Here is an 18,847-nt window from a genome sequence, read left to right on the forward strand (position 1 = left end):
GTCATCTGCATATCTGAGGTTATTGATAGTTCTCCCGGCAATCTTGATTCCAGCTTGTGCTTCTTCCAGCCCAGCATTCCTCATAATATACTCTGCATATAAGTTAAATAAGCAGGGTGACAATATACAACCTTGACGTACTCCTTTTCCTATTTGGAACCAGTCTGTTGTTCCATGTCCATTTCTAACTGTTGCTTCCTGACCTGCATACAGGTTTCTCAAGAGGCAAGTCAGGTGATCTGGTATTCCCATCTCTTTCAGAATTTTCCACAGTTTATTTTGATCCACACAGTCAAAGGCTTTGGCGTAGTCAATAAAGCAGAAATAGATGTTTTTCTGGAACTCTCTTACTTTCTCCATGATCCAGAGGATGTTGGCAATTTGATCTCTGGTGCCTCTGCCTTTTCTAAAACCAGCTTGAACATCAGGAAGTTCACAGTTCACATATTGCTGGAGACTGGCTTGGAGAATTTTGAGCATGACTTTACTAGCGTGTGAGAGGAGTGCAATTGTGCGGTAGTTTGAGCATTCTTTGGCATTGCCTTTCTTTGGGATGGGAATGAAGACTGACCTTTTCCAGGCCTGTGGCCACTGCTGAGTTTTCCAAATTTGCTGGCATATTGAGTACAGCACTTTCACAGCATCATCTTTCAGGATTTGAAATAGCTCAACTGGAATTCCATCACCTCCACTAGCTTTGTTCATAGTGATGCTTTCTAAGGCCCACTTGACTTCACATTCCAAGATGTCTGGCTCTAGGTGAGTGATCATGCCATCGTGATTATCTTGGTCATGAAGATCTTTTTTGTACAGTTTTCTGTGTATTCTTGCCACCTCTTCTTAATATCTTCTGCTTCTGTTAGGTCCATACCATTTTTGTCCTTTATTGAGCCCATCTTTGCATGAAATGGTCCCTTGGTATCTCTGATTTTCTTGAAGAGATCTCTTGTCTTTCCTATTCTGTTGTTTTCCTCTATTTCTTTGCACTGATCACTGAGGAAGGCTTTCTTATCTCTCCTTGCTATTCTCTGGAACTCTGCATTCAGATGCTTATATCTTTCCTTTTCTCCTTTGCTTTTCACTTCTCTTCTTTTCACAGCTATTTGTAAGGCCTCCTCATACAGCCATTTTGCTTTTTTGCATTCCTTTTCCATGGGGATGGTCTTGGTCCCTGTGACCTGTACAATGTCATGAACCTGCGTCCATAGTTCATCAGGCACTCTAGCTATCAGATCTAGTCCCTTAAATCTATTTCTCACTTCCACTGTATAATCATAAGGGATTTAATTTAGGTCATATCTGAATGGTCTAGTGGTTTTCCCTACTTTCTTCAATTTAAGTCTGAATTTGGCAATAAGTTCAGTATCTGAGCCACAGTCAGCTCATGGTCTTGTTTTTGCTATCTGTATAGAGCTTCTCCATCTTTGGCTGCAAAGAATATAATCAATCTGATTTAAATTGCCTTGTTGCTCTTTCCATACATCTCACCCTCTCCTCCCCTGCCTCTTTATTTTGTAGCCTGGGGCTAGTGCACTAAAATGATTAGTTCCTGTAGAAGAAGTTTCACCTTCAAATCAAAGGTTATTCTAGTCATGGTTCTGCTCCTCTTTTGATTGTTGCATGCGTGTTGCCATGAACTCAGATGATTTTCAATTCTTAGACTCACAGTGATTTGTGGGAGATTTTAAGTCTGCCCAGTCCCTTCCCTGGCAGAGGGCTTGAGGGAGGACTTGCCAGCTTGCAGGAGTTGGGTAGAGGTGGGGGTAGGCAGTGGGAGGGTCCAGCACCACAGACCTTAACCCAGAGAGAGCTGTGAGGTTGCAGGTGGAAAATTGTAGCCAAGCCAATAGGTGGCCACAGGCAGAACTAGGGCCCTAGGGTTCTGAGAGCCAGAAGAACACTAAGCTGATGAGAATGAGTTGAAGTAGAAGAGCTTCTAGATCAGGGAGACAGGGCTCTGCCTGGGGTCCAATTTTCTTAGGTAGGATGGTGTGCTGGGTGGTTAGACTCATTTAGGGAGCCAGGGTAGATTGGACAAAACAGTTAGGGATGAGGAAGTTGAATTAAGATCCCTGAACAAGATTTTCCCTGTGTTGTCAATGATGTTCTTATTTAGGAAAATGTTGCTCATTTGAGGGCTGTTTTGTTTCAATACGTGGAGTTACTGCCAGTGCTGGCTTTCTTCCAGTCCTGGTAATCCACTGAGATTTCACAAAGAAATGTGTGTGTGTGTTTGTTTGTTTTTCCTCCACTCCCCATGGAGTAATTGATTTATGTATAATTCAATTATTTTGTTAACCAGTTAGCTTATCACTGTGTACAAAAACAGCCACCCTGAAAACTGTCCTCATTCTGTGTCAAGATATTCAGAATGGATTTTTCCTCTATTATGAGTGTGTATGTAATGGTAAGATTTCTTGCTAAATTCAAAATGCACTGACTCCATTTCCCATACTTTCTGAGATGCCCTTGAAATCTCACATGGTATTATCCAGTGATTTAGAGTAAGAAGAACAGAGATAAATGATCAGTTTCAAAGAGGAATTAAAGTCTTGAGTATTCTGTAGGGAAGTCATATTTTAGAAGATCACCTTGGACTGTATTTTCATCAAAGTAAATTTTGGAAGATTCTTCGAAGGGCAGAGGAGTGAATGTACTCTCCTTTATCTGATCTCACTAATGTGTCTCCTTTTGCTTGATTTTCCTTATTCACAGTCGTGTCTCATCTCTCCCTATCATGCTCTTCATGGGGACATTTTTTATTCTGACATGCTGCTGTGTGCTTTTTGTTATTTGTTTAATATGGGATTGACTGAATCTGTGCCCTGCATGCTCACCCTCGTGCTTTTGTGTGCAGTGGAAGGTCTCACAGTCAGGTCAGCTACCTATTTGAATCCTTCATGGTACAAATATGCTTTAAAGCACTGTCTTATTGAGTCCATTTACAAAAATTTAATTTGAATTAAATAATTCAGTCCAGCCTAAGCATACAAGACCAGGTTCGTCCCCTTGGAGGCTTCTTTTCTGCTGGTTCTTCCTCATTTTTCTCACTTACAGAGTGCTTTTCCTTTGTGATTTTTGCCTTTCATGGTGATGCTGCTGTATAAGCACTCAATTTTTAGACATAGGCATTTCAGGCAAGTTGGTATTTTCTTGTGAGTAAAAACCATTGCAACGCTTCTTATGAGGAGTCCTTTTGAGTCTCTGAAGCCATTCACAAAGCTGGTCAAGTCCAATTTCACTCCACAAAAAGAAAAGAGAATATGATACTTTTCCTATCCGGGAATTCCACCCACCCCCAAACTTAGCTGCCCTCTGCATATTGCTTTCAGATCACTTGCAGAGGCAGAGAGCTTTATGCAAATTGCCCAATTATTTTGGGTTCTAGTCAAAATCACCTTGCTTTATTTCTAGAGTAGTGAAACTGCTTTCTTTGAAAACTCGCCCAGAGCTGGGGGGCTAACCAGCTTGTCTGACTCTGCATTGCTGACCTGAAAGTCTAACCTCACTACATCCCTGCCTTCTCCATGATCCTCCAAGGATGCCCCCCCCCCACCCTCTGGCTCTGTTCATTTTTATGGGTCCACCTGGCCATAGAAACATTATTTTCATTTCCTGTTTATTCAGTTCAGTTCAGTTCAGTCGCTCAGTCGTGTCCGACTCTTGCGACCCCATGAATCACAGCACGCCAGGCCTCCCTGTCCATCACCAACTCCCGGAGTTCACTCAAACTCATGTCCATCGAGTTGGTGATGCCATCCAGCCATCTCATTCTCTGTCGTCCCCGTCTCCTTCCACCCCCAATCCCTCCCAGCATCAGAGTCTTTTCCAGTGAGTCAGCTCGTCGCATGAGGTGGCCAAAGTATTGGAGTTTCAGCTTCAGCATTAGACCCTCCAGTGAACACCCAGGATTGATCTCCTTTAGAATGGACTAGCCATCTTTAATAATCTCGTATCAGTGAATGGGTGATATGCTGTCTTGGAATTGTATGGCCAGTTTTGCCAAAGAGGTCAGACGTCAATATCAGTCAGTGCTTTCTTCAGTTACTAAAAAGTGTAAATCTGCCTTAATTTTCTTTGGTAACCTTTTTGGAGTCATTCCTGTAAAATTTGGTACTTCTGCTTTCTCTTTCCTCCTCTCCTGCTCTCTAAACTCTGGTGCATTGACAGAACAGTCTTCCACAATGGCTCTCACAAGATTGCTGAAGGATTTTTTTCTTTCCTCATCTCTCTTTCCAATAGGTTTTATCACCCTGTTCCTTGAGACAGTGTGAAGTGAACAGCCACAAAATGAGGGGAAGCCTTGATCCGTTAGCTGTAAACTCTCAGTTGCATTCCTAATTTGGAGATAAATGATGGAGTTCTGTGCCTCAGATGACTTGCTGTTACCTTTCCAGACACGCCAGAGCAAATAACAAATCATTCCTGTCCTTTTGCTAAATAAATGGCACAGAAGCACCTCGGTATTCCTATCCCCTGGCAGCAATGTTCAAATCTTTTAACTTTCTACCATAAGAGCCCCCCTCTCCTTCTGCATAGAAATATGAAGATTAAATGATTAAGGAATTAGTCATTGTGAAGTTTATGAAGGATGGATGTACAGTGTAATCATACGCTCCATAGGACCTTGACTGGTTATTGTTGCATCTGAGAGCAGACCTCTCTGAGTTGCTAGCTAAAAGTGTGGGAGTCTGACTAATAATAGTATTAATAATAACCCACTTAACCCACTTTCTGTGTACCAGGCACTGTGGTCTGGCTTGGCCAGACGTTAATTCATTTGCAAATGAACCGGCATACTTAGTGTTTCTGGTTCCTGTTTTTCAGGTTGAAAATTGGTGTCCCCATTTACCTTGGAGAGTGAAAAATCCCTATGAAGAAGCTGATCGTAATTCATTGGTAAGTGGTTTTGGAAACCGCTTACCTGGCTTGTGATTTGGGGTGGATGCCAAGTGATACATGTAGAGTCTTCTAGAGATGCCAGCTCTAATCTGAAATAATAGTAAACTGAAGAACTTCTGTCCCCAGCCCTGTGGAAATTTGAATGGCCACATCAACCCGTTAGCGTTATGTTTATTTATTGAGCAGTTCTCTGAGGGTTCCTAAGTCAGTAAGACCTGGTACCAGACTTGGAGGTGCCCAGTGATCTGGTAATGAAGGTGGTGGTTGTAAATGGAGACCCCAGCCGTGTCAACACTGAAACACAGGCCAGTGAAAATTAATGAGGAAGTGGCCATCACAGCCTGCGTGGGTCTAGAGAGATGTAAAGAGAAAATGACCTTGGAGTTGAATTTGAAGTCATGAATGTATTTATACCAAGTCAAGGAGAGAAAGATGTCTCTGATGTGAGGTAAAAAGGTGACCATACAGGAGCCTGGCATTTTCAGAAGAACCTGGGACAAGGCCATAGGGGTCTGAATGAGCTGGAATGAAGAAGGGATGGGAAAGGTAGGTAGGGGCTGTGAAAAGCTTCATATTAAAAACTCAAGCCCTTATTCTCTTCCTCAGGGGTCAGCATACTTTTTCTGTGAAAGGCCAGGTAGTAAATACTTTCCTCTTTGTAGGCCATAAGGAAGTCTCTGTTACACCTACTCAATTCTGACCCTGTAGCCCAGGGCAGCCCTCACCATATGTAAATGAGTGGGCGTGACTGTGTTCTCACTAAACTATGTAGAAAAACAGGCAATGAGGAAAATCATCAAAAAAGCAAGAGAGTTCCAGAAAAACATCTACTTTTGCTTTATTGACTACACCAAAGCCTTTGACTGTGTGGATCACAACAAACTGTGGATAATTCTTAAAGAGATGGGATCACCTGACCCACCTCCTAAGAAATCTATATGCCGGTCAAGAAGCAACCATTAGAACTGCAGATAGGTTCCAGATCAGGAAAGGAGTACATCAAGGCTGTATACTGTAACCCTGATTATTTAACTTATATGCAGAGTACATCATGAGAAATGCTGGGCCAGAGGAAGCACAAGCTAGAATCAAGATTGCCGGGAGAAATATCAATAACCTCAGATATGCAGATAACACCACCCTTCCTTACGGCAGAAAGCGAAGAAGAACTAAAGAGCCTCTTGATCAAAGTGAAAGAGGAGAGTGAAAAAGTTGGCTTGAAACTCAACATTCAAAAAACTAAGATCATGGCATCCAGTCCATCACTTCATTGCAAATAGATGGGGAGACAATGGAAACAGTGACAGACTTTATTTTCTTGGGCTCCAAAATCACTGCAGATGGTGACTACAGCCATGAAATTAAAAGATGCTTTCTCCTTGGAAAAAAAGCTATGATCAACCTAGATAGCATATTAAAAAGCAGAGACATTACCAACAAAGGTCCGTCTAGTCAAGTAGTCATTTTCCAGTAGTCATGTATGGATGTGAGAGTTGGACTATAAAGAAAGCTGAACACTGAAGAATTGATGCTTCTGAAATGTGGTGTTGGAGAAGACTCTTAAGAGTCCCTTGGACTGCAAGGAGATCCAACCAGTCAATCCTAAAGGAAATCGGTCCTGACTATTCATTGGAAGGACTGGTGCTGAAGCTGCAACTCCAATACTCTGGCCACCTGATGCGAACAACCGACTCATTGGAAAAGACCCTGATCCTGGGAAAGATTGAAGACTGGAGGAGAAGGGGATGACAGAGGATGAGATGGTAGGAGGGCATCATGTGACGCGATAGAGATGAGTTTGAGTAGGCTCCAGGAGTTGGTGTTGGACAAGGAAGCCTGGCGTGCTGCAGTCCATGGGGTCACAAAGAGTCAGACACAACTGAGCAGCTGAACTGAGCTGAGAAAGATTTGGTCAAAGAGCCAGAGTTTGCTGAGCCTCACTTAGACCATGGGATTCTTGGGACATAGTTGAATCATGGCATGGTCAGATGAGTGTTTAGAATCAATTATGGTGACTACTGAAAGATGGATTCAGCATGCTTTCTTTAGATGTTATATGAAAAAAATACTAATATTATTTCTCCTTGTTCTTTCAATCACTGGTTATATCCGGCTGTTGTAGAAAAATACTCTTTCTGACTTTTAAGTTATACTGGCTTGAATTGGAAATTTTATTCAGTTACAATAGGAAAGTGTTATTCCTGGCTTTTAAATTCCTTGTAGAAAATAATAAACTTTTGTTTATTTGTTTTGGGACAAGACTAGAGGGTGAACATGTATTTTCCTACTTTGTGGACAGAATGAGGCTTTGTGGCAGCCTCCACAATGGCAGGTAGCCTGTTAAAGATAAACTTCAATTTTCCCAAGAGTCTGCTCCCCCGAAGTAGATCCAAAGGGTCAATAAATGCGGGTGCAGACAATTTCAAGATGCATCAAGCACATTTCACTGTAAAATACACATTTTGACCTAGCTCAGGGCTTGGCAATGCCTGTGCTGCTTTTCTCCTCTTCTGATTTTTTAATGATGTCCCTTATATAGCAGAGTATCAGTCAGTGGCCCTTTGCCTCAATTTGCAGCCCCAGGACCTTCAAGCAAAGCTCTTCAGTGAACCAGACTCCCTTTTGAAGCCACATGTTTAATTGACTCTCTCTTTCAAGTTTTCAAACGTCATATCATGAAAACCATTATGCTTTTGGGCTTCTTATCTCCTACTCATTATTATTAAATTTCTGTTTCTAGGCAGAAATTCGTACAGATGTTAATATTCTCTACAGTATGATGAAAAAACATGAAGAATTCCGATGGATGAGACTGCGGATCCGGCGAATGGCTGATGCGTGGATCCAAGCAATCAAGTCCTTGGCAATGAAGCAGAATCTCGAGAAGAGAAAGCGGAAGAAAGTGAGTTTCCGATTAATTCACTTCAGCTGAATGCCAGTTTTCTTGAAAATTTGATTTTCATGGAGACGAGACTAAGAGAAATGTCATATCCCCAGTGACATTCCCTTGGGGTGAATCCACACAGTGTGTTCTTGTACAGCCATTTTTGGGCTTTCCTTTCCCCAGTTTACAGCAATCTTAGCAGGAACTAGCACACATTTTTCTTCAGTGAAGCCAAGCAGAATATCTGCCTATGTACCATCTGACTCACTCTCGGTAGCATTAGGAAGTTTAATTGTCTTTGCTTTACTCGAATACAACCTTAAAGAACTTCCTGTTACATCATCATGACAGTTTCGTCCTTGGGGTATTTGTCAGTTCTGTGATTTGGGCAACCAGCTGGTGAGTTTCATTGCTGCCTTGTTTGGTGGTGGTTCTGCTTGTGTTCCTGAAACAGAGATACTATAAATTAAACTTGAGCCAGTTTGTTTTGATGTTCATGAGGAGATGCTCGGGAAACCTCTGTAATATCCCTGAGTATGAAGCTCTCATACCCTAGGTTTAGTTAAGCTAACATCGCTGTTTTCCTTTCAGACTTCAGTCAGTTGGACCACATTAAAAGCTGCCTTGCTACTCTGAATTTATACCTGGAAACCCATACTGAATGCTGTTCTCACTGTCAGCTAAAACATACTGATATGTATTAAATATGAATCTCATGTGAGCATAATAATTATCTTTCTATATATGAAAAAAAAGAAATTATCAAAGACTACTAGAATTTTTTTAGAGAACTTGAAAGCCAACTTTAATAGCCTCCCATTGCCCAAGGTGGCACAATCTAGTAATCAGAATAATAACTTCAGTGTACTGAAACACATCAAATATACTTATGTTCATGTTCATGTATAATAATACACATATTTTTTAAAAAATCTTCCTTTGTCATCATTAGAGAATGCTAAAAAACAAATTTGTTATGTTGATAACCAGTAAGTAAAAGGAAAGAATCAGCTATTTACCAGGTTTTTTCTTATGTAAGCTGTCCATGAGGGATAGTTTCTCTTTCTCGAAGTACCAATATTACAGCTAATGAATGCAGAAAGAATGATAGAATGTCATCAATGGCAAGCCATAATTTATTAATGCATCTAGTTAGTGATCATCAGTAGCTGCAAACACCACAAAACAGAAACAGCCAGATACTGTTCCTACCACTGGAAGTACACAGCAATACCTATGAAGTAGTGTTGCCCAAAAAAATCAAATACAAATTTGATCATGGCTGCAGCTGTAGTTACTGATTTACCATAAACACAGCGGACAGAAAAATCTGTTTTACAGTCAGTAAAATCTAGAGGGTGAAAAACTCTACTGGAAATACAACCTAGTTTCTTTGACAAGTAAATTACAAGCCCCTCTCCCTCTCAGAAAGGAAGATCAAGCAATTAACCTATAGTTAAAGAAGGCTAAGAGAAGTATGAGGCATTACAGTTTATGCACTTTATTTGAATTCTGGCTCAAATAACTGCTTTTGGGAAAAATAAAGGACAGTTGAGCAAGTGTATGCACTAACTGGATACTGGATGATAGTAAGGAATTAATAGCTGTGTTAGGGGTGACAGTGAGATTACAGTTGTATTTTTTAAGTGAAAATATATTTCTTTTAGAAATTCCAGCTGAGATTTTTTCAGGTGATAGGTTCTCTCAGATTTGTTTCAAGATAAGCTAGAGGGGTTGGGAGAAAGTTAAGGGTGTACATTAAATAAGATCTGTCAGAAGTTAACCATTGTTGAAGTCAGTAATTGTTAAGTACATCAGAATTGACTGTATTGTCATATCTGTTTTTGTTAGTGTTTGAAATTTGTCATGTTAAAAGCTTAAAATATTCCAGCTGTGGGGGAAAAAAAACAGTATTGTTAAAAGATATTTTATTGTCCTGATTGACTCTCCTTTAATCCTGATTTTTCACCTTTGGAAAGCAGGATTATCTGTCCATAGCCATATCAAATGCAGTAATGACTTTATTTCTCTAAAACAGCAATGAGAGATCATTTCCTTTCTTTCTATGTACCTTCTAGAAAAACTATTTACCCCATGTTGAGATTTTATTAGAATATAAACATGACTTTGGAATTGGTGGGTGGTTTTTTGGTAGGTTGCTGTAGAATTTGTACTTGATCCAATGAGAATCAGTATGTCCCTCTTTTTTGTTGTTTCTTTTTCAGGTCCTTGTTCACCTGGGCCTCCTGACTAAGGAATCTGGATTTAAGATTGCAGAGACAGCTTTCAGTGGTGGCCCTCTCGGTGAATTAGTTCAGTGGAGTGATTTAATTACATCTCTGTACTTACTGGGCCATGACATTAGGATTTCAGCTTCACTGGCGGAGCTCAAGGAGTAAGGAGATTACTTTTCAATTTTAAAATCAGAATACAAAAAAGAAATTGTAAACTCTTAAAGCCCTCTATTAGTGTGTAATTTCTTGTGGAGGAAAATGAAAGTGATAATTCACTAAACAGGAGATAAGAAGATTATTTTCAGGAGCTAAATACGTACACTGTGAAAAGGCTAATATGTTTTCATTGTAGCTGCAGGCTCCAGAGGCTTGATAAATGAATGCCAGAAAATTCAAACTAAGGAGCTTATTCTCTGCTGTTACAGGTGCTTCCAACATCTGCAGCATAAAACATTACTGACTTTCCTAATTCCCTGTCTCTTGCTGAAATGCATACCCTTCCCTCCTCAACATCACACTTTCTAAATCTTCAAACAGGGCAGGTTCCTGTTTGTAATTTAATTTGGAGAAGATGAGTTTCTCGAAAGCCCTGATGCAATCCTATTTCAATTAGCCCACTTGCAACTCTGAGTCTGTTAATTCTACCTAGGTTTTTTGGTTTCACTGAAATGTGCTTCTAGCTTGAGTCCTCCATTAATCGCTTTAAGACTGAAACGGCTGACCAAGCAGAAGTGCTTAGCTCTCCTTCCCTCCTTTTTGGATAACTGCCCATTGAGACTCTCTACCCAACAGCCAAGTTAGCATGAAGCAATATGTCAACTATTCCAAAAGAAAACACTTGAAGGGACATTCTAGAGATGGAAGAGGTAAGACAGCATATGTCCCACCTTGCTCCTACTTTATTGTCCAGCGAGGTCACTGTATTAGGTCCAAGGTCCACAGAGGATTAGAGGCAGTATTGAAATGAAAAAGCAGTATTATCAATAAAACAATGTCAGCTCTCATTTGTTAAATGGTTTCCATATGCTAAAACCATGATCCGGGCTTTTGTTATAGCAGTAATAGCAACAGTTATGATATTGATGGTGAAAATATCATGTCACCAGTTATGACAGCCATAATATTGATGGTGCCCATTTAGAACTAACATTTGTTGAACACTTCCTGTGCACCAGATATTAAGCACTTCACATGTTATGTTTTATTTAGTCCTTAGTGCAAGCCTAGAAGTAGGTACTGTTGCTTTCTGCATTTTAAAGATGAGGAAACTGGGGTTCAAACCAAAAATGGGTTATTCAAGGTCCTATTGAGGGCACGTGGGAGAGCCTGGATCTGAGCCCTCTGTCTCTCTGACCTCAAAGCCTGTGTTCTTGACCATGGAACCACAATGCTCCTTTCAAAGCTCAAGAAACTCAAGGTCTTTCTGAGCCCTTCACCACTGTTTAATAGCTGCCTGCCATTGCCTTTGCCCTGCTTCCTTAAAAAACACATTGGGGACACAACCTCTGAAGTGGGTATATTCATACATTGCACAGTCGTTCCTTCACCTCCTCCTTTGGGCTGGTTCTTGGTATGGGACATAGAGATGATCAGCCTGTGGTCAAGGAGATGCAAACCTTTTGATAATTACAACTAATGCATTGTACAATAGTGACACTAATTGCAATGTGATTAATACTACTTGAGGTGAAATTGATAAGCACAGGGAGTGGAGAAACTTTGAATAATGCTCAGCACTGTGTATTTAGCACCTAGAACAGCAGGTACTCATAACTATTTACTGAAGAAATAAGTGAAGAGATCAATGGAAGAGAGGGTGGTGAATAAATGGAGCACTGTGGGTGCTCTGGGGATAGGTACTCTCTAGGGAGGCTCAAAAAGTCATATTAGGGAGCTACTAGGCAGAGACTTGATTTGCTGGTCAAGAAGATCATGGAGGTCTTTAAGCCCTGGTGTCAAAGCCAGATGTGTTTATTAATTTTGGAGCAGTGGTTCCCAACATGCCTGCACATTAGAATCACCTAGGGATCTTTTTAGACTCCCCCAGCCCAAACCATATCCCAGACTGATTAAATGACAGCTTTTCGGGGTAAGACTCAGGCATAAGTCTCTGTTGATGCTCCCAGGTATAGCACAGGGATCCTTTTATATTAATCAAGTTTCATGGGCCCACAGCCACACCCTTTGTTTGTATAGTATCTGTGACTGCTTTCCTTCTACAAGAGCAGAGTTAAATAGCTGTGACAGAGAATATGTAGCCTGTGAAGATGAAAGTGTTTACTACCTGGCCCTTTACAGAAATAATTTTCAAAGTCTTGGTAAGAAATTGGTTCTTTCAGAAACCCAGTGGAGAAAAGAGTGCCTAGAGCAGTGTCATTGTGAAGCTGTAGGGAGAGGCCTGTTGATGACTCTTGTCCTTTGGAGTAGGGTGTCGATAGTCTGGTTAAGGACTATTATGGGATGTGAGCAGGGATAAATAGATAAATGGCCAATTTCTGGGCAGATGGCAGTACGGTTAGCAGTTATATGCTTCACCATGTGAAGCTCACCCACAATCAAGTATGTTGGCTCTGAGTGCAAGGGTCGGTTTACATAGATGATTAGGTTTATATTAGTGGATAGATGGAAGGATAATGAAAAAGTATAAACCATAGTGCCAGTTCTTAGATATAGTCTAGTCAGAAGGAAAAATTAGACATAAGAGAAAAAATTAGCAAACAGTACAGAGCAGTATTTTGTTGTTGTTTTTCAGTACCTCAGTCATGTCTGACTCTTTGTGACCACGTGGACTGGAGCACTCCAGGCTTCCTTGTCCTTCACCATCTCTTGGAGCTTGCTCAAACTCATGTCCATTGAGTCGATGGTGCCATCCAACTATCTCGTCCTCTGTTGTCCCATTCTCCTCCTGCTTTCAGTCTTTCCCTGCATCAGGGTCTTTTCCAGTGAGTCGGCTCTTTGCATCAGGTAGCCAGAGTATTGGAGTTTTTGCTTCAGCATCAGTCCTTCCAATAAACATTCAAGATTGATTTCCTTTAGGATTGACTGGTTGGATCTCCTTGCAGTCCAAGGGACTCTCAAAAGTTCTCCAGCACCACAGTTCAAAAGCATCAATTCTTTGGCAGTCAGCTTTCTATATGGTGCAACTCTCACATCCATATATAACTGTTGGAAAAACCATAGCTTTGACTAGACAGACCTTTGTTGGTAAAGTAATGTCTCTGCTTTTTAATATGCTGTCTAGGTTGTTCATAGCTTTTCTTCCAAGGAGGAAGCGTCTTTTTATTTCATGGCTTCAGTCACCACCTGCAGTGATTTTGGAGCCCAAGAAATTAAAGTCTGTCACTGTTTCCATTGTTTCTCTGTTTGTTTGCCATGTTGAGTTGAGTTTTAAGCCAACTTTTTCACTTTCCTCTTTAACTTTCTTCAAAAGACTCTTTAGTTCTTCTTCACTTTCTGCTATAGGGTGGTGTCATCTGCATATCTGAGGTTATTGATATTTCTCCCAGCAATCTTGATTCCATCTTGTGCTTCATCCACCCCAGAATTTCACATGATGTACTCTGCGTATATGTTAAACAAGTAGGGTGACAATATGCAACCTTGATGTGCTCCTTTCCCAATTTGGAACCAGTCCATTGTTCCATGTCCAGTTCTAACTTGCTTCTTGACCTGCATACAGATTTCTCAGGAGGCGGGTAAGGTAGTCTGATATTCCCTTCTCTTGAAGAATTTTCCACAGTTTGTTGTGATCCAGAAAGGCTTTAACATAGTCAGTGATGCAGAAATAGATGTTTTTCTGGAATTCTCTTGCTTTTTCTATGATCCAACAGATGTTCGCAATTTGATTCCTCTGCCTTTTCTAAATCCAGCTTGTACATCTGGAAGTTCTCGGCTCACGTACTGTTGAAGCTCAACTTGGAGGATTTTCAGCATTACTTTGCTAGCATGTAAAATGAGTGCAATTTGCAGTAGTTTGAACATTCTTTGGTATTTCACTTCTTTGGGATTGGGATGAAAACTGACCTTTTCCAGTCCTGTGCCACTGCTGAGTTTTCCAAATATGCTGCATATTGAGTGCAGCACTTTCACAGCATCATCTTTTAGGATTTGAAATATCTCAGCTGGAATTCCATCAGCTCCACTAGCTCTGTTCGTAGTGATGCTTTCTAAGGCCCACTTGACTTCTCACTCCAAGATGTCTGGCTCTAGGTGAGTGACCACACCATTGTGGTTATCTGGGTCGTGAAGATCTTTTTGTGTAGTTCTTCTGTGTATTCTTGCCACCTCTTCTTAATATCTTCTGCTTCTGTTAGGTCCATACCATTTCTGTCCTTTATTTTGCCCATCTTTGCATAAAATGTTCCCTTGGGACCTCTAATTTTCTTGACAAGATCTCTAGTCTTTCCCATTTTATTGTTTTCCTGTATTTCTTTGCATTGTTTGCTTAGGAAGGCTTTCTTATTTCTCCTTGCTATTCTTTGGAACTCTGCATTCAGATGGGTATAGCTTTCCTTTTTTCCTTTGCCTTTCACTTCTCTTCTTTTTCTCAGCTATTTTAAGGCCTCCTTAGACAACCACTTTGCCTTTTTGCATTTCTTTTTCTTGGGGATGGTTTTGATCACTGTCTCCTGTACAGTGTCACAAACCTCCATCCATAGTTCTTCAGGCACTTTATCAGATCTAATCCTTTGAATCTATCTGTCACTTCTATTGTATAATTGTAAAGGATTTGATTTAGGTCATACCTGAATGGTCTACTGGTTTTCCCTACTTTCTTCAATTTAAGGTTGAATTTGGCAACAAGTAGTTCATGGTCTGAGCCACAGTCAGCTCCCAGTCTTGTTTTTGCTGACTATATAGAGGTTCTCCATCTTTGGCTACAAAGAATATAATCAGTATGATATAGATATTGAACATCTGTTGGTGTTCATGTGTAGAATCGTCTCTTATTTTGTTGAAAGAAGGTGTTTGCTATGATAGTGCATTCTCTTGGCCAAACTATTTTCTGTATAGAGCGGTATAGTTAGAAGTTTGTACTGTAGAGGCTTGTATTGAAACAGAAGAAGGTCAGTAAGGGCTGTATAATAAGAACAGACTGGGAGAAACTGATAGGTACTGAGTGTCCAGTATATGTACTTTCTTTTCAATACCTATTTCAACTACCTAAAGAATTCCTGAGAGGTTTCTGTCTTACCATCTTCTCCTTATCTAATCCTTTTTGTTTTGTTTTTGATGAGGAAAGATTCAGAGAAGTTAACTTCCTAAGATCTCATGGCTGCTAGATTGGAGAGTATGATTTATGTTGTCTGGCATATATATGGCCTGGGCTTAGGAAAATCCACCAGGATCACCAGGTGATTCTAATGTGTAGGCATGTTTGGGAACCATTGCTCCATGTTGCTTCCATCTGTTTAAATAACACCTGGCCCTGTCACCAATGCTTGAAGACCTCTATAATCTTGACCAGCAAATTAAATAGAGATAGACTGAAACCCCTGGTCACTGCAGATGCTGATTGCAGCCATGAAATTAAAAGACGCTTGCTCCTTGGAAGGAAAGTTATGACCAACCTTGATAGTATATTAAAAAGCAGAGACATTACTTTGCCGACCAAGGTCCATCTAGTCAAGGCAATGGTTTTTCCCGTGGTCATGTGTGGATGTGAGACTTGGACTGTGAAGAAAGCTGATCGCCGAAGAATCGATGCTTTTGAACTGTGGTGTTGGAGAAGACTCTTGAGAGTCCCTTATACTGCAAGGAGATCCAACCAGTCCATTCTAAAGGAGATCAATCCTGGATGTTCATTGGAGGGACTGATGCTAAAGCTGAAACTCCAATACTTTGGCCACCTCATGAGACGAGTTGACTCACTGGAAAAGACTCTGATGCTGGGAAAGGTTGGGGGCGGGAGGAGAAGGGGACGACGGAGAATGAGATGGCTGGATGGCATCACCGACTCTGTGGACATGAGTTTGAGTGTACTCCGGGAGTTGGTGATGGACAGGGAGGCCTGGCGTGCTGTGATTCATGGGGTCGCGGAGAGTCGGACACGACTGAGCGACTGAACTGAACTGAACTGAACTGAAACCCCTGGAGAAGGAAATGGCAACCCACTCCAGTACTCTTGCCTGGAAAATCTCATGGACTGAAAAGCCTGGTAGGCTACAGTCCATGGGGTTGCAAAGAGTCGGACACAACTGAGTGACTTCACTTTCACTTTCAGACTGAGACCCAGATCTTCTTTTGTTTCTAAGGCTGTATTTGTATACCACCATTTGCTTTTGCAAGACTGAGAATTGAAGCTTTGGATGGACCTGATGACTGGGCCGAATTTGGATAGGCAGCTGACTGGGAACAGCCATGTCATTCTTCCTGATAAGGATTCTTGGCTTGTTTCTTTGCCTATTAAAGTTGCTAAGTGTAGTGCTTGTAGTAAATTGTTTTTCTTTTTTTCTTCTTTCTGTTCTTTCTCTAGAATAATGAAGAAGGTTGTTGGAAACCGATCTGGCTGCCCAACTGTAGGAGATCGAATCGTTGAGCTCATTTATATTGATATTGTAGGACTCGCTCAATTCAAGAAAACTCTTGGACCATCCTGGGTTCATTACCAGTAAGTGCTCTTACTTGTTTTGTTCTTAAATTTTTAGAGCTTTTTATTTTGTCAACAAGAGTTACATGGTTGCCAGTAGAAAAAGTTTATCAAATATTATCTTTTGAGCTGTGTAGAGTGTTTCTTATTCCTAATTGAAGTTCAGATTCTCCACAGTGTCTTTTGACTTTCCACACTCTTCATTAGTTTCACTGATTTAAGAGTAGAAACCAAATGTCCAGCCTTCTTTTTTTCTCCCGTAACACTTAGCTTGAGTCTCTGTCTGCATACACTAATCTCATCCGTTTAATCAAATAACAATTTTGATAAAATATGGACAGTGTCATTTCTTGTGTCCTTTAGATTTGAGATGATGACTCATTTCTCTGTCCCTTTCCTCCATCAATATTGTTCTCATTCTTGGAGGAAAAAGCTGGGTGTAGCTTGTCTAAATGCTAGGGTCTTATACTTTTAAAGATAAGCCTTATGCTTAGTATGACTGGAGTTCAGTGTTACTCTGTGCACAGTTTTATTATTTAGTAGAAGATCTCACTATTTCCCTATATGTGCGTTTGAGACCATGACTTAGTATTTGAAGCAGTTTTACATGGTACACAAGCCTGACACTAAATAACATTGAATTGTATAATGAAATTTATTTATTTTTCAATTTACTTACACTCTAAGAGAGGCTTAGTTTGATGCTACTGTGTCTCAGATACTACTTTTTTTAAATTGGAGGATAATTGCTTTACAATATCATGTTGGTTTCTGCCTTACAGCAACGTGAATTAGCAATAAGCATACATACATTCCCCCGACACTACTTTTAACACTTGCATGAGAATAGCCGTACGTCTCAGTGTTCAGCAGGCAAAGTATCCAATTTGCCTTTAATAATTCTTATTAATGAAGAATAATAGGATTGATCAGGATGGTGGAGTAGGAGAATGTGGAACTTGTCTCCTGCTATATACACATCCAGAGTACATCTAAACATGGAACAGTTCTCATTGAAAACTAACTGGAAGCTTGCAGAAAGAGTCCTGTATGACCAGGACTGTAAGAGAGACCCACATGTAATCGGGGAGGAAGGAAGGAGAAGCGATCAGGCAGGGATCACTGGGAGGGGACTCCAGAAAAGGTTCACTGCCCTGGGGAGTGGTGAGAGCCACACTGGGGCCCTGAGGCCTGGGGTCCTACGTGGAGAGATGAACCCCCTTGTTAAGTTGGTGGGCCACCGGCACTAACAGGAGAGCTGTGGGAGGCTTAGACCCTGCCTGTGAGGAGCATGTGTGCCCGGGCTGGCCCACACGGCAGGGCAGAGAGGATGCACAGAGGCTTCCTGCACTGCCTCGGCGTGTGCCAGCACTAGCTGACTACCTGCTCCAGCCCCTCCTACTCCATGTCGCAGCATGGCCCTGGATCCAGGGTGGCCACGATGAGAGAGGGAAAACAGTGGGGCACAGAGGCGACCTGGTCCCAGGATGGAACCTGAGTGGGCGGCAGTGGCTACTGTTGACGCTTACTCAAGCAGGGCATCAGCAGCAGCCCAGATCTCTGACAGCAGCTCACCCTAAATACCTGGGCACACAGGCTTCACCTGCCAGCGATGCCACAAATAGGCAGAGACAGAGGAGATTGGGGGTGGCGAAAGGCTGTAAGCGGCAGAAGGTACTTGGACCCAAGACTACATCTCAGTAGAGGAAGGGAAACTGTGGCTGGTGCCCACACAAAGAGCATGTCAGAGACAGATCGGATCTCTGTGGTTGGCTGACAAGCTGAGAGCCTGCACCCTCTGCCCATGCTTCAGCACTCCGCACTCTGGGGTGAGGGTCCCAGTGCTGGTACAGGGGAAAGCACACACTTAACAGAAACAGGTGAGACTTCCCTGGTGGTCCAGTGGTAAAGAATCCATCTTGCAATGCAGGGGACATGGATTCAATCCCTGGTCAGGGAACTAAGATCCCATAGGCTGCAGAGTAACTAAGCCTGCACGCTACAACTGCTGAGCCCATGAGACGCAACTAGAGAGTCCACGTACCACAACGGAAGATATCGAACGATACAGCAGAGATACTCTGTGCTGCAGCATGCAGTCAAATACATAGGAACAGAGCCAGCTTGACCCGAAATCTCAGGACTTCTGCTCTAGAACCTTAGGATCAGATCACCTCTGATAGGAAGGTGATGGCCGCCTAGCCCAGAGGAAGCCCTGCCTCACCCCAAACTTCAGCT

General features: G+C 41.6%; 1 protein-coding gene across 9 annotated transcripts in view; it reads left to right on the plus strand.

Annotated features, from left to right (window-relative positions):
- MGAT5 (alpha-1,6-mannosylglycoprotein 6-beta-N-acetylglucosaminyltransferase) overlaps positions 1–18,847 on the plus strand; it is a 407,856-nt gene that overhangs the window by 246,913 nt on the left and 142,096 nt on the right. For all 9 annotated transcript variants that reach the window (XM_088829001.1, XM_088829003.1, XM_088828985.1 and 6 more), the window contains 4 exons: positions 4,828–4,899; positions 7,643–7,804; positions 10,012–10,181; positions 16,496–16,630. In XM_088829001.1, coding sequence (XP_088685127.1) covers positions 4,828–4,899; positions 7,643–7,804; positions 10,012–10,181; positions 16,496–16,630 — 539 coding nt within the window. The remainder of the gene's footprint in view (positions 1–4,827; positions 4,900–7,642; positions 7,805–10,011; positions 10,182–16,495; positions 16,631–18,847) is intronic.

Source organism: Moschus berezovskii, chromosome 2 (genome assembly GCF_049115385.1).
Source record: "Moschus berezovskii isolate FMDL1 chromosome 2, NW_MosBer_1.0, whole genome shotgun sequence".
Lineage (NCBI taxonomy): Eukaryota > Metazoa > Chordata > Mammalia > Artiodactyla > Moschidae > Moschus > Moschus berezovskii.